The sequence below is a fragment of the Dermochelys coriacea genome, chromosome 1 (genome assembly GCF_009764565.3).
Source record: "Dermochelys coriacea isolate rDerCor1 chromosome 1, rDerCor1.pri.v4, whole genome shotgun sequence".
In the NCBI taxonomy this organism is placed as follows: domain Eukaryota; kingdom Metazoa; phylum Chordata; order Testudines; family Dermochelyidae; genus Dermochelys; species Dermochelys coriacea.
Genome location: NC_050068.2, coordinates 243,394,218 through 243,407,607, shown reverse-complemented (window position 1 = coordinate 243,407,607; position 13,390 = coordinate 243,394,218). Strand labels below are relative to the sequence as shown.

Sequence of the window (13,390 nt, the reverse complement as noted above, 5' to 3'; positions counted from 1 at the left end):
TCTGTAGGGCTGCTTCTGCAGTGCGAGCTTGGTGTGGGTCATCGAAGATTGTCATAATGGCCCTCAGGAAGGTGTAGGCCTATAGCAGTGGGGTAGGGGTAGGAATAGGTGCTCTAGCAGAGCAGTCACTGTGTCCAAGCCCTCACCTGTTGGAAAATCATGACTAGTCCCACCTTTGCGTGGTCCATCTGGTAGGCATTGGGCCATGGCAGGAAATGGAGCCCCTAAATTTGCTACAGGTCCCATTGTAGAGCTCTGGTAATGGTACTGTGTGTTTGGGTCTTGACGGCACCATGGGTCCTATGATCTGTTCTTGCAGGGTGCATTTTTCTGCCTGAACTGGTCCACTGCGACATGTAAGGCTTGGTTTTCCACCTGTAGTGAGCAGTCTGCTCCTGGAGGCTCAGTGGCCCCTATGGCAAAATACCCATAGCTGCTGGAGGTAGGGCTGCTGGGCTGCTGCTGCACCCCCTAGCTTGAAGTAGTTTCCATTATATAGAGGGTTTACAGTTTGGTTCAATGGCTATCAACACCCGCACCATACAAATTGTTCCAGCGCCCCTGGCTGTACGTGTGGGTTCCATACCCTTTTCAGGTAAGATGAGTCTAGGAGGAAACTGAAGTGGTCTGAACAAACTGTAATGCCTGGTGGCTGAGGCAGGATTGGGAGCAGTCTGGAGCAGTATTCAAGTGTGTGCCAATGGTCAGGTAGCCAGCAGGTCAATTCATATCAGAGACAATCTGGGGCAATGCTCAGAGTTCTCTCAGGCATCAGTAGCCGGAAGATCCAATCCAAGGGGCCAATTCAGTGGATTGGGAAGGCAAGGTCAGGCAAAGCAGCAAGGTAGGGTCAGGTGAGGCAGCAGGGCAAGTGGGTCTAGGGAACAACTAGCAGGCAATGGTCTGTAGCTCAGACAGCTTCCTCTTGCTGTTTGGGCATTTCTATAGCCCAGGTATTCAACGAGAGTGCAGCCTTCTCCATCCAGTCAGGGGCCTGTGGTATGGCTGCTGTGGGCCTGTAAGCCTTGAGCACTAAGACTGTTGGTTAGGGGACTGGTTCAATGTAACACCATGGTTCAGTGGCTAAGGAAGCCATCTAAGGAGCTGGCAGGCGTGGCTTCAATAGTGGGGTCCCAATATACTGGATGTGTTAACTTTTTGTGCAGCACTTCGAGCACCTTGAATGAAAGGTGCTGGACAATAACAAAACAGGAGTTGTGTCACTGACTGGCCAAGCTGAATATTTCTGGGGGAAGAGGGAGGTTTAGGCTCCCATTACTATAAAACCCCAGAAGGAAATGGTGTAACCTGAAGTTATCACTGTTTTTCTTTTTTTTTCTTTGAGGTGGGTTTTGACATCTCTTTTCCCCTCCTCTTTGCAGGATATGGGAGCTGGAGGGAACTGGCTAAAGCTCTGGCAAACAGGAACATCCCTGCTGTGGACCCAAACCTTCAGTTTTACTATCCTCAGAAGCCACTACACCAGGTAAGGAGGCTCAGGAGTGGTCTTAAACATTCAGGGGAAAATTCTCCTTCTAGATCAGCATGGCAGATCCCAGCTCCTGTAGTCATCTCTCCCTACATGCACAGAATGAGAACAGGCCATGGACCAAATTCTGATCTCAATTATACTGATCTCAATTACACCAATGTAAATATAGAACAACTCCACTGCAGTTTAATGGAATTAGGTTGGATTTACATCAATACAATGGAGGGATAACTAAGAGTGATGAGATGAAATTAAGAAAAGGAGAACTTAGACTAAAAGCTAGTGTTGTGTGGGGTCCTGCGTGTCAAGTGGGCCACCCCCGTTGGCCCAGTGTAGGGTTGGTACATCCTGTCGCACAAGCATCAGATCTCCCTATGGGATCAGGCAATTGCAGTAAGGAGGGCCCAGGACCCCTGGTGGGGCCAAGCAAACAATCAGTCTGCAGCCCCTGGGTTGGGCTGAAGAAAGCAAAAAGTCTGTGGCCCCAATGCCTCCTGGCTAAGGCAAGCAATAGCAGTTGTGATTCTGACCCTGGGCAGGGCAGAACAAACAATCAGTCTGCAGCCCCTGAGCAATCAGTTTGCAGCCCCAGAGCAAGCAAAGAGTAACCATGCCTAGTGGCAGGTGTGTGTTGGGGAGGTAGGGGAACCTTGGCCCACCCTACTGCACCAGGTTCCGACCCAGGGCCCTATGAAGCTGGGAAATTCCCCGTTAAGGGTGTAAGCTCAGCTTCTATTACATTCCCTGGGTCATTTCCTCTGCAAGGTGCATTTCAGGCATCTCCTCAGCTGGCAGTGGCTCAGCATCCCAGTCAGTCTCTGCGGCCAGCTAGTCGTCCTCAGCATAGTCCAGGTATACAATTCCTACCATTTGGAGAGTCGCAGATGCTTCTGCAGGAGCCTGCAGAAGTCCTTCCTCCTCCTCAGCCAGCCCAGCCTGAGCTGGCCTGCCTCCGTTTATCTGTCCCTTCCACCTGGAGCATGCACAGCAGGGGTGATGGGGGTGTGGTCTCCTGTGCCCACAGTGATTGGTCAGGCACTGCAGGTTTGGTACACCCCATCACTGTGAGGGAAAAGCTTGTAATGAATGGTGAGAAGTATAACACTAAGGAATAGTCTTCCAAAGGAAGTGTTAGAGATTGGTCAAAGCACTGGAGAATAAACAGATGTTAACAATTAATTTACAGCTCAAAGTTTGCGAAGGGGACAAAGGTAGTTATTAGGGTGACTTGGGTCCTCCAGCTGACATGAATGAGAGCAGAGACTAGATTAGTGCAGGATAGTTATGTAGAAGTATTATTGGAGAGAAGCAGACCATGATGTCGGAAATCAACAGACTGAAACTTACATACTTTGGTCACATTAGGCATAGAGATGGAAATAACCTTGAGAAATTTATTATGGAAGGAATGGAGGAGGGTCATCATAGTACGGTATGATCAGCAAGGAGATGGATGGATGGATGATGGATGATGTGCAGCAGATCACTGGAAGGTCAGCTGCTGAGTGCGCAAAGTTAATGATGGATCTTGAAGGCTTTTCAAAATTCTGTTATGATGTCATTGATATTGAGGCATGAATAAATGGATTTAATTAGTTTATGCCTTAACTACACGACACAGTTTTGTTGGCAAAAGGCAGCTTTTGGTGGCAAAACAGTGAAGGTATTGTGACAAAGTTCCTGCTCTACCTTGGTGGGTCTTGCGATTATTGGCGGATTTGCTCGCCTTGGAGCTTCACGGCAGCCCTCAGCTTGGCCATTTTTCTGAACCCACAGTCCAGGTCAGCTCCTCCTGTGTCTGACAAGGAGTTGGGAGAATTTGGGGAGAACCCGGGCCGGCCCTCTACTCCGGGTTCCAGCCCAGGGCCCTGTGGAATGCAGCTGTCTAGAGTGCCTCCTGGAACAGCTGTGTGACAGCTACAACTCCCTGGGCTCCTCCCAACACCTTCTTTATCCTCGCCATAGGACCTTCCTCCTGGTGTCTGATAATGCTTGTACATCTCAGTCCTCCAACAGTCCACGTTCTCACTCTCAGCTCCTAGTGCCTCTTGCTCCCAGCTCCTCACATGCACACCACAAACTGAAGTGAGCTCCTTTTTAAAACCCAGGTGCCCTGATTAGCCTTCCTAATTGATTCTAGCAGCTTCTTGATTGGCTGCAGGTGTTCTAATCAGCCTGTCTTAATTGTCTCCAGAAGGTTCCTGATTGTTCTAGAACCTTTCCTGTTACCTTACCCAGGGAAAAGGGACCTACTTAGCCTGGGGGTAATATATCTGCCTTCTATTACTCTCCTATAGCCATCTGGCCCCAGCCTGTCACAGTATACACACTGCAATGCCACTTTTGGCAACAATACTCTTCAGTTCTGGCAACAAAATAAAACCACCTCGACAAGGGACATAAGGCTTTTTGTGCAAAAGTTTTGTTGACAAAGTGCCAGTGTAGACACCCATGCTTGATTTTATCGCTTTAATTGGCCTCCAGAAGGTGTCCCACAATGCCCATCCTGACTGCTCCGGTCAGCAATTCCAACTCCGCTGCCCTGCAACCAGGTAAACAACCATCTGCCACTTGCCCTTTAAACCCCCCGGAATTTTGCTTTGTTTGCTCGGCATGGAGAGCTCACATCGTATCTTCCCAGCTGACCATGATGGCTCCACACAGCAGATGCTCTCCCACTTGGACCACTGCGTAGCTGCTGATTCTGATCAGTATATGGGGAGAGGAGGTTGTGCAGTCCCTGGAGCTGCGCTCCAGCTATAGAAATTTCAATACCTACGGGCAGATTTCTCGAGGCTTGTGCAAAAAGGACTATGATCAGGGCATGGTGCAGTGCAGAGCATAGATGAAGTTGCTGAGGCAGGTGTACCAGAAGGCAAAGAAGGCAAAGTGTCACTCCGGTGCTGCGCCAAAGACCTGCCATTTCTATAAGAGCTGGATGCTATCCTTGGTGGCGACCCCACCTCCACTGCCAAGAGCCCCGGGGATATTTCAGCAAGCCTGGAGCTGGCGGAAAGTGGACCTAGTCCAAAGGACGAAGTCATTGATGAAGAGGTGGAGTTAGACGATGATGTGGAGCCCACTGCAGGGTTTCCCGGTGGTCTGTCCAGTCAGGAGCTTTTCTCCACTCTGGAGGTGTCTAGCCAGTCTTGGCAGTCACACTCAGGCGAGCAAGAAGCAGGAGAGGAGATGCCTGGTAAGTGGCTTTGCTTTGTGAAGTGCAGAGGTGGGTTGAGGGCATAGAAATGTACAAGGCTGGCTGTGTTTCTGTGTGTTGGACATTTCCCTGAGCAGCTAAGAAGTACAGCGGAACAGGGTGTTGATGCACACTGAGATTTCATGGGAATCCTCCAGAGAAATCTCTAGTAAAGTCTGGAGGTACCCGGCAATCCTCTGCCAAAGGTTCCTTGGCAGAGCTGCTTTGTTTCCTGTGCCATTCTGCAATCATGTGCACAGGGACCAAAGCAGCACACAGATGAGCAAAATAGGAACTGGGTCAGAAACCACAAGTGTGCACTAGATGCATCCTTGCTTCCTTGCATACCCTCAGGACTGAGATATTTGCTACAATGACCCCCTGTGGAAAAATTTAGAATATTGTCCCTAGTCAAGTGCCCATCGACCCTTTCATTTTGCTTTTCTTCCCATGTAGAATGCCCTCTGTCCCAGGGTAAACTGACCAAGCTTGTGGTGTTCGCCAACATGTGTTTATCAAGGGTCAGTGAGAAAGTGATTGGTATGTTATTAGAGGTGTATTTTACTGTACTTTTTCAGTGCTGTGTGTGTACTTAATAATCATGCTTCTGTGTATTGGTCCTTGTGCTTCTGCAGATGTGGCCTTTAGAGGCACGCCCTACACACCAGCAGAACACCTCCACCAGATAAGTAAATGCCCGAGACGGAACAAGAAGAACATGTTCTGGGAGCTGCTGCAATACTCAGATGCAGAAAAGAGGGAACGCATGGAGTGGAGGGAAATCAAAAGGCAGGACGGGGGGAAAAAAAAGGCCTTGTTAAGGATGCTACTAAGAGGATGATTAAAGTTATGGAGGAGAAAACTAAAATGCTGAAGTCCCTCATAACACTATAGACTGAGCAGATGCATGCCTGCCCTTTCCATCAGCATATTCAGAACTCTTTCCCATGCCCTCTCTAAACTCCACCTGAGCATTCCTTTCTGCTTTCTGAGACTTCTTGCTTTCCCGTTCACTCCATCCCGCGGACACTTTTTCAAATGATAGCTGGACTTATGCACAGCTCTGAAAGTCAGCCCTTCCTTGGTACCTCCTTTCCCAGCAAGTGTGTGTGTGGTAGTTGTGTTTTCTGTGCAATAAAAGCAAAGTTTTTGAATGATAAGTAATCTTATTTGTTTCCTGAAAATTGTGATATCAGGCAGCAGCAAGACATACACAAGCAGTTTAATCATTTGCTTACTGGAATCCTAGGCCACAAAAATCACAAGTACTTCCTAGGAAAACTCAATTTCATTAAGCATTGCAGTCCTGAGAATAGTAATATACATTACTGGTTCTCATTTTCAGAGTGTTACCTCAAAGTCTCCCTGATTCGAATTGCTCCCACCTTGTGCCCCTCTAATAGCCCTGGCATATGGCTGTTCAAATTCAGCATCCAGGCGGTCTGCCTCAGCAGTCCACCCTGAGCAAATTTTTCACCCTTAACTTCACAAATATTGTGCAATGTACAGCACATGGCTATGACCATGGAAATATTATCCTCACTGAGGTTTAACCTGCCATAAAGTCATCACCTTTAATCTGCCAAATGCACATTCCATGGTCATCCTGCACCTATTCAGCCTATTGGTGAACTGCTCCTTACTGCTATCCAGGTTTCCTGTGTAAGGTTTCATGAGCCATGTCATTAACAAGTATGCTGGGTCTTCCAGGATCACTATGGGCATTTCGACGTCCCCCACTTTAATCTTCTGGTCTGGAAAGAAAGTTGCCGCTTGCAGCTTTCTGTACAGGCTGGTGTTCCTGAAGATACATGCATCATGCACCTTTCCGGACCCCCACCACCCTTGATGTCAGTGAAACGCTGGTGGTGATCCACAAATGCCTGCAACACCATGGAGAAATACCCCTTCCTATTGATGGACTCCGTCGCAAAGTGGTCTGGGGCCAAAATTGGAATATGTGTGCCATCTGTGGCCCCTCCACAGTTAGGGAAACCCATTTCTGGAAAGCCATCCACTGTTTCACATACATTACCAAGACTCACGGTCCTTCGTAACAGCATGCAATTAACAGACCTGCACACTTGCTTTAACGCACCCCCAACGGTCGACTTTCCGACTCCAAACTGATTTGTGACCAGTTAGTCACAGTCTGGAGTCACCAAGCTTCCACACCGCAATCGCATGTGCTTCTCCACTGAGAGGGCAGCTCTCATTTTGGTGTCCTTGCGCCATAGAGCTGGGGTGAGCTCTGCACACAGTTCCAGGAAGGTAGCCATTGCTTGTCATCCCAGACCTGCATGATGATGTGATCCCACCACTCAGTCCAAAAGCGACAGTCCACCATGTGCAACTGTTCTGTGCATGCCAAAAGTAATCTAATGTTGCTCTTATCCATGTCAGACAGCACATCAGGCAACTGTGAATCCTGTTGAGTTAGGAACTTCACAATAAACTGCACTTCCATCAGTGATGTGTTAATGGCAGAAGAGCATTGGAGAGCAGTGCGGGATCCATCCTTTCACACAGAGATGGTGGGATGAACAGCAAACAAAGGCCATTGAAAAATGCCGCCAACCAAAGACGGAAGCACTTGGAATGCTTGGACGGAAAGCAATGCATCATGGGACATTGAGCCCGGACCCATAATGTGCTGCAATCCACTTCATCTTTCCACAAGACCTAGCAGCAGAAGGTGTCCAGCTGAACTTGTGGGATAGCAATCGACAGTGCACAGCTCTCAATGTCGATGTTAGTGCCCCAAATGTGGGCACGCTCTGCAGACAGAGGGAGTGTAATGTGAACATGAAATACTGATTTTCTTATAGCACTTTTTGATCACCGACAAAACTCTGTAGTTTAGACAAGGCCTTAGTCATCAGTCCCGAAGGCAGAGAGTGCTTATGTTTCACTATACCTGTGACTGATCAGGAATTTTTTAACAAAATGTTTTTTTATTGGGAAAATGCTGATTTGTCACAACCAAAACAGTTTCATGAGGAAAAGATCAGTTTTGTTGAATTTCTCACTTTGACAAATTTTGGGAGGAAAAAATGCAATATTGTAAAAAAAAAACCAAAAAACAAAAAAACCACTCTCATTTCAACATTGTCTAAATGAGAAATTCCCTTTTACTGGGGTAGGGGTGTGGGGTTCAAAATGACTGTTTAGAAATTTAAGCTAATTTATAGTAAAAACAAACTGAAACAAAGTGTAAACGGTCAAAATCAAAATGAAATATTCAACTGACCCACACCAATAAACCCCTCCCCTCCCCCAAGTTGTTGTTTTGTGCACATTTGCTATTTTGACTTTTCATCCTGAATCAGGATTGAAAAAATTATCAGTCTCAAAAAATTTCCTCGGCTGGGAGAACATTTTCCCACATAGTACTACTTGTGGGCTTTTAGAAGCCGCTGGGCACTTCCTGTTTGCTCACATGCAGGGGCGCTGAAACAATTTGTATAGTGGGAGTGCTGAGAGTCATTGAACCAAACTGTAAAGCCTGAATATGATGGAAACCACTCCCGCACCCCCCACCCCCTAGTTCCAGCACCCATGCTCACATGGACTTGTGAAAGCTTTTCAACCTTGTGTAAATGTGATCAGTCACTTATAAGATGATTTTTTTCTTTTATCTGCATGTCTCTTAGAACCAAGAGCAGCAAAGAGGTGCGAGGAATAGGTCTGTTTATCCAGCCAGGGAAAACTCCGTCCCTTGGATCCCGGAGGTTGGTGTTTTCTGGAACCATTTTCTATTAGAGGATTGTAACTTATGGCCTCTGCTTCTCTGGGAGTCCAGTGTCTCCCACCCCCATCCCTGTTTAATGAAAGCTTTGGTTCTGCAAACCAAAGAAAAAATCTGGAAAGACAGGAATCCCCAGATTCCTGGAGATTTGGCTTCTGACCCAGCCACTAAGGCACCAGGAATCCACCCTCAGCCTCTGGAAAGCAGCCAAATTGCTACCCCCTTAAAGGTGATGTTTATTCAGAGCTGAGAATGTGTAGTACAAAGAATTCAACAGGCAAATACATGACTGTGACATGTAAGTGTCTCACACTGTGCTATTGCTCTGGTATTTGCCTGTTATCCAATCCCTGTATCTTGTGCATAGAGGTCTTGTCACTTCACTGACACTTCTGGTGAGCAGAGACCTTCTCAGGTGACCCTTGAGAACCTGAGTAAACATTTCCTTTGTTTTCTTTATGTCTCATTTATTCTTCCCTCCACTGTCCCCTTATTGTACTACTTCTCTTCAGATAATGGAGCAATGCAGCATGTTGATAATGAGAGAAGCACCAACCACTGGGTGTTTTGCTAACTTAGTAAATTCCAAAAGCTGACTGGACACCCACACAAATTAGAATGGCCTCTGCAGTTGCTCTAGCTAGGAAACAAACTACAGTCCTAATGCTTCAAGACATAAGCTGATCACCAGCTGGAGGCAAGAAGAAATTTCCTCACTAGCTATAGCATTGGACAGCTTGGGGTATGATGAGGGAGTTAAATCTTTCCTTGAAGCATCCAGCAGTGGCCACTGTCTGACACAGAAAACCAGTCTAGAAGATGGACCATTACTGTGTTCTGCTGTGGCAACTGCTATGGTGACTGGTCACAGCTCGAGTCTGATGTAGTCCTTCCCTTGCATGGCATTGTTCCAGTGGCAGGCTGTTTGCCTGGCACTTCACGCTGCCTCAGGGCTGCCTCTCGGATGAGCAGCTACTGTCAGAAGGGCATCAGGATGCCACAGTTGCTATTGCTGCTATGCACATGATATGTCTAACTTCTCTCTTCTCCCACAGTGTCAGTGATGGGTGATGGGTATTTGTGCCTCCCTGGCCAGCATAGGGCTTTGCTCACTGACTCTTATTCCCAGCGATCGCTCAGAACAATGTGAAGCATGCTTGTCTCTGGTGCTCACGTGATTTGGTGCCCACGTGATTTGTCTTAGGAAGACCCATTGCTGGCAAGTTCGCATCCGATGAAGTGAGCTGTAGCTCATGAAAGCTTATGCTCAAATAAATTTGTTAGTCTCTAAGGTGCCAGAAGTACTCCTTTTCTTTTTGAGACGCGTGACTGTGGCATGTGCTTTGTACCTTGGAGTGGCAGGTTACCACAAGCAGGGCAAGTGCCAACCCTCACCATGCCAGACACAAGACAGTTTCACTCCCCTGTGCAGTGCTGTGCCAGGCAAAGCACAGACCAAGGGCATAAACCTTCTCCTTCTGCAGCGCTGCCAAATAGGAAACAAGCAGAGAGCCCCAAGTGATGCTGCACTATGCAAAGCAAAGGGAGAGGGCCTCAGCCTGGATTGGGGCAGCACCTCACCAATGGCTGGTGAGTGCCTGGAACCAGGACTTCCTGTGTCATTCTCTCTACTGCTCTCTGTGAAAACAATGCTCTGCTGTGTAGTAAGGCTGATGGGACAGAGCTGTAGAGGAAGATCAATGATTGGTTAGGGAGGGACAGGATTATTGTTAATATTAATATTATTGTAGTAATTCCTAGAGGGCCCCAATCATAGATGGGACCCCCATAGTGTAGGCACTGTACATGCACCTAACAAAGACAGTCCCTGCCCCAAGGGGCTTTAAGTCTCTAGGTATCTGACAAGAGAAAACTGGTGGATACAATAATCAAATAGGAGGGTGGGGAGTTAAATTATCCTCCCCCACACCCATAAGGTTCCTCCTACTCTGCTCCCCGCTCTGTGAAGCTCCTGCCTTTCTCACCAATTCCCGGTCCTGGTCTATATTTTCTGCCCCATGTTGGTCATGGCACAGTCCCTGTACCCAAAGGGTCAAATCTAGCTACTGGTTACACCTGTTTAAATGTGTCACTGAAGTCATCTGAGTCACTCCAGTGTTACAGAGTAGCAGCCGTGTTAGTCTGTATCTGCAAAAAGAAAAGGAGGACATGTGGCACCTCAGAGACTAACACATTTATTTGAGCATAAGCTTTCGTGAGCTACAGCTCACTTCATCGGATGCATTCAGTGGAAAATACAGTGGGGAGATTTATATACATAGAGAACATGAAACAATGGGTGTTACCATACACACTGTAACCAGAGAAAATGGTCCACCTTGATTATCACTACAAAAGGTTTTCCACCCCGCTCCCCCCTCTCCTGCTGATAATAGCTCACCTTAAGTGATCACTCTGGTTACAGTGTGTATGGTAACACCCATTGTTTCATGTTCTCTATGTATATAAATCTCTCCACTGTATTTTCCACTGAATGCATCCGATGAAGTGAGCTGTAGCTCACGAAAGCTTATGCTCAAATAAATTTGTTAGTCTCTAAGGTGCCACAAGTACTCCAGTTCTTCCAGTGTTACTGTTTACACTGTGCCTGGTATAACACAGCCACTGAGGGAACAGATAGCACTAGAGAGCTGCTTGCTTTCCTGTTAATCACCTGTTGACAGTTTTAGAGGCTTAACTCTGCACAAATTAATTACTTGGGATCTATGATCCTATTGTGTCCCCTCTACGCCATCTATAAGAACATAATTGCAGCCTGATTCCTGTGCTGGGGGGAGGAAGGGGCAATTCTACATGTCATGAAGCCAGGCTTTGTTTGAACAGATGATGTATATTGCTGACAAACTTGAATAATTAAAGGGGTTTGAGTGACTTTGCAGCAGTGCAGTGCAGAGGGGGAGGGGGTTTTTCCCCTCTTACGGCTCAGAAGACACTGCAGCAACATCCAGCTGCTTGCTCCTGAATGTCACCCAGTCAAGGGAGCTCGTGGAGGCAAGAGGAGGGGCCAGGGCTGCTGTGAGGAGACAGAAGAGTCTTGTAAACTCATCTTACAGAATTTCTAATCGGTAGCACAATGTCTCCATTCTTCCCTGACTCAGACCCTCTTTTTGTCCAGTTTATCTTCCCCAGGGCTCTGCATTCTTTGGATTGTAAGCAGCTGATTTGCCCCTGAAATGCCAAGCCATCGAAGATTAAATTAGACAAGGCCTCTCCTCCCCTCCTGCTCCAGTTACAATCTAGGGAGTCACCTCTCCAGGGTTGTAACCTGGCCCCCGTGTCCCTTCACATTGTTGGTGGTTGTGTGTGTGTAGCAGTGCTTTATGTGGGTCTCTCATCTCCGCTCCCTTTTAGCCTTTCTTCCCCAGGTATCTTCACTCTAGAACAGTGCAACCTTTCAGAAGTGGTGTGCCAAGTCTTCATTTATTCACTCTAATTTAAAGTTTTGCATGCCAGTAAAACATTTTAACATTTTTAGAAGGTCTCTTTCTATAAGTCTATAATATATAACTAAACTATTGTTGTATGTAAAGTAAATCAGGTTTTTTAAATGTTTAAGACACTTCATTTAAAATTAAATTAAAATGCAGAGGCCCCCGGACCGGTGGCCAAGACCCAGGCAGTGAGAGTGCCACTGAAAATCAGCTTGCGTGCCGCCTTTGGCACATGTGCCATAGGTTGCCTACTCCTGCTCTAGAAGGAAGTGTTGTTTTGTGGTGAGCCCCTAGTGTGGTGGTTTCAGAACAGAGGAAGACAGGCAGCGAGGAGGAATTTTTACGGTGTTGGAACCCGCCTCTTCCTTGAGATAGTTTTTCCAGGTGGGGCCAGGTGCTGATAACCTAAAACACCTTGCTGGAATAAGTGGAAATACTTAAGCCTATTAATATAAAACCAGGGATTCAAACATGCCAGCACTAATTCAACACATGAAACTGAGAGTGTCTGCTCTCCATCTTTTCTGCAAATGCTACTTTATAGTGATCACATACTGTCTGGATCCTCTCTCCTCCATACTCAGAGTACCTTGCTTTCAGCCTGACATCTAGTTTAGGGTGATACTGGCCTGCAATAAACCATCCTCGCTGAACAATTCCCTTTTATCCCTGGTGCCAATTCTGCTAGTATTACTATCGCAGGCAACTGTTGCGCCTGCCCTCCCGTGCACTGTGAAAATGATCTGGTGATACCCCCTACAGCCATTTTGATTCTGAGGGGGGGTGTTTAGAGTAAGCACCTCCATAGGGTGTGGTAAAAAGAAGGAGGGGTAGAGGCAGAGAGAGAGGAAGATGGTGGGAGAGACCTGTGAGACAAATGGAGCTCTCTTAACTGGGAATCACAGAAGATCTTGTTATGACAACCTCTCCTGCATTGTGGCCCAGAGAGGATGCAGCTTCAGGGAGTGTTCCACCCTTCACAGCAGGAGGGGTCCTCTACTGGGTAGGAGACTCAGGGGTAAATGGGAAATAGTCCCTCAGCAGTATGGGGAGTCTCTAAAGGTGAGAACAGGTTGCCAGTACAGCTAAGCAGGGGCAAGGTCCAGTGGCTAGGGCACGGGACTGGAGGACTCCTGGGTCCTATGCCTAGCTCTGTCAATGACTTGCTGTGTGGCCTTTATGAAATCACTTAGGCCAAAATTTTCCAAAGTTGTCACTGATGGTGGGAGCCTCCACTTTTTGGGTTCTCAACCTGTTACACCTAAGTCCTGATTCTCAGAAGCACTGAATACCTACAGCCTCACTGAAGTCAATGGAAGTGGAGGCTGCTCAGCATCACTGACAAGCAGGCCTGAGGTGCCTCACTCAGAACCCAAAATCAGAAGCCACATCTTAAAATATGACTGTCGGCCTCTCTCTGCCTCAGTGTCCCCATGTGTAAAATGGGAATGACTGTGATACTTACCTGCCATTGTGATACGCAGTGACAAGCACCAACGATT

At 47.3% G+C, this 13,390-nt stretch overlaps 1 protein-coding gene across 1 annotated transcript in view; it reads left to right on the top strand.

The window, feature by feature from the left end:
- B4GALNT3 (beta-1,4-N-acetyl-galactosaminyltransferase 3) overlaps positions 1-13,390 on the top strand; it is a 100,086-nt gene that overhangs the window by 54,176 nt on the left and 32,520 nt on the right. Inside the window, exons 2-3 of the mRNA XM_038387374.2 lie at positions 1,383-1,486; positions 8,342-8,419. Coding sequence (XP_038243302.1) covers positions 1,383-1,486; positions 8,342-8,419 — 182 coding nt within the window. The remainder of the gene's footprint in view (positions 1-1,382; positions 1,487-8,341; positions 8,420-13,390) is intronic.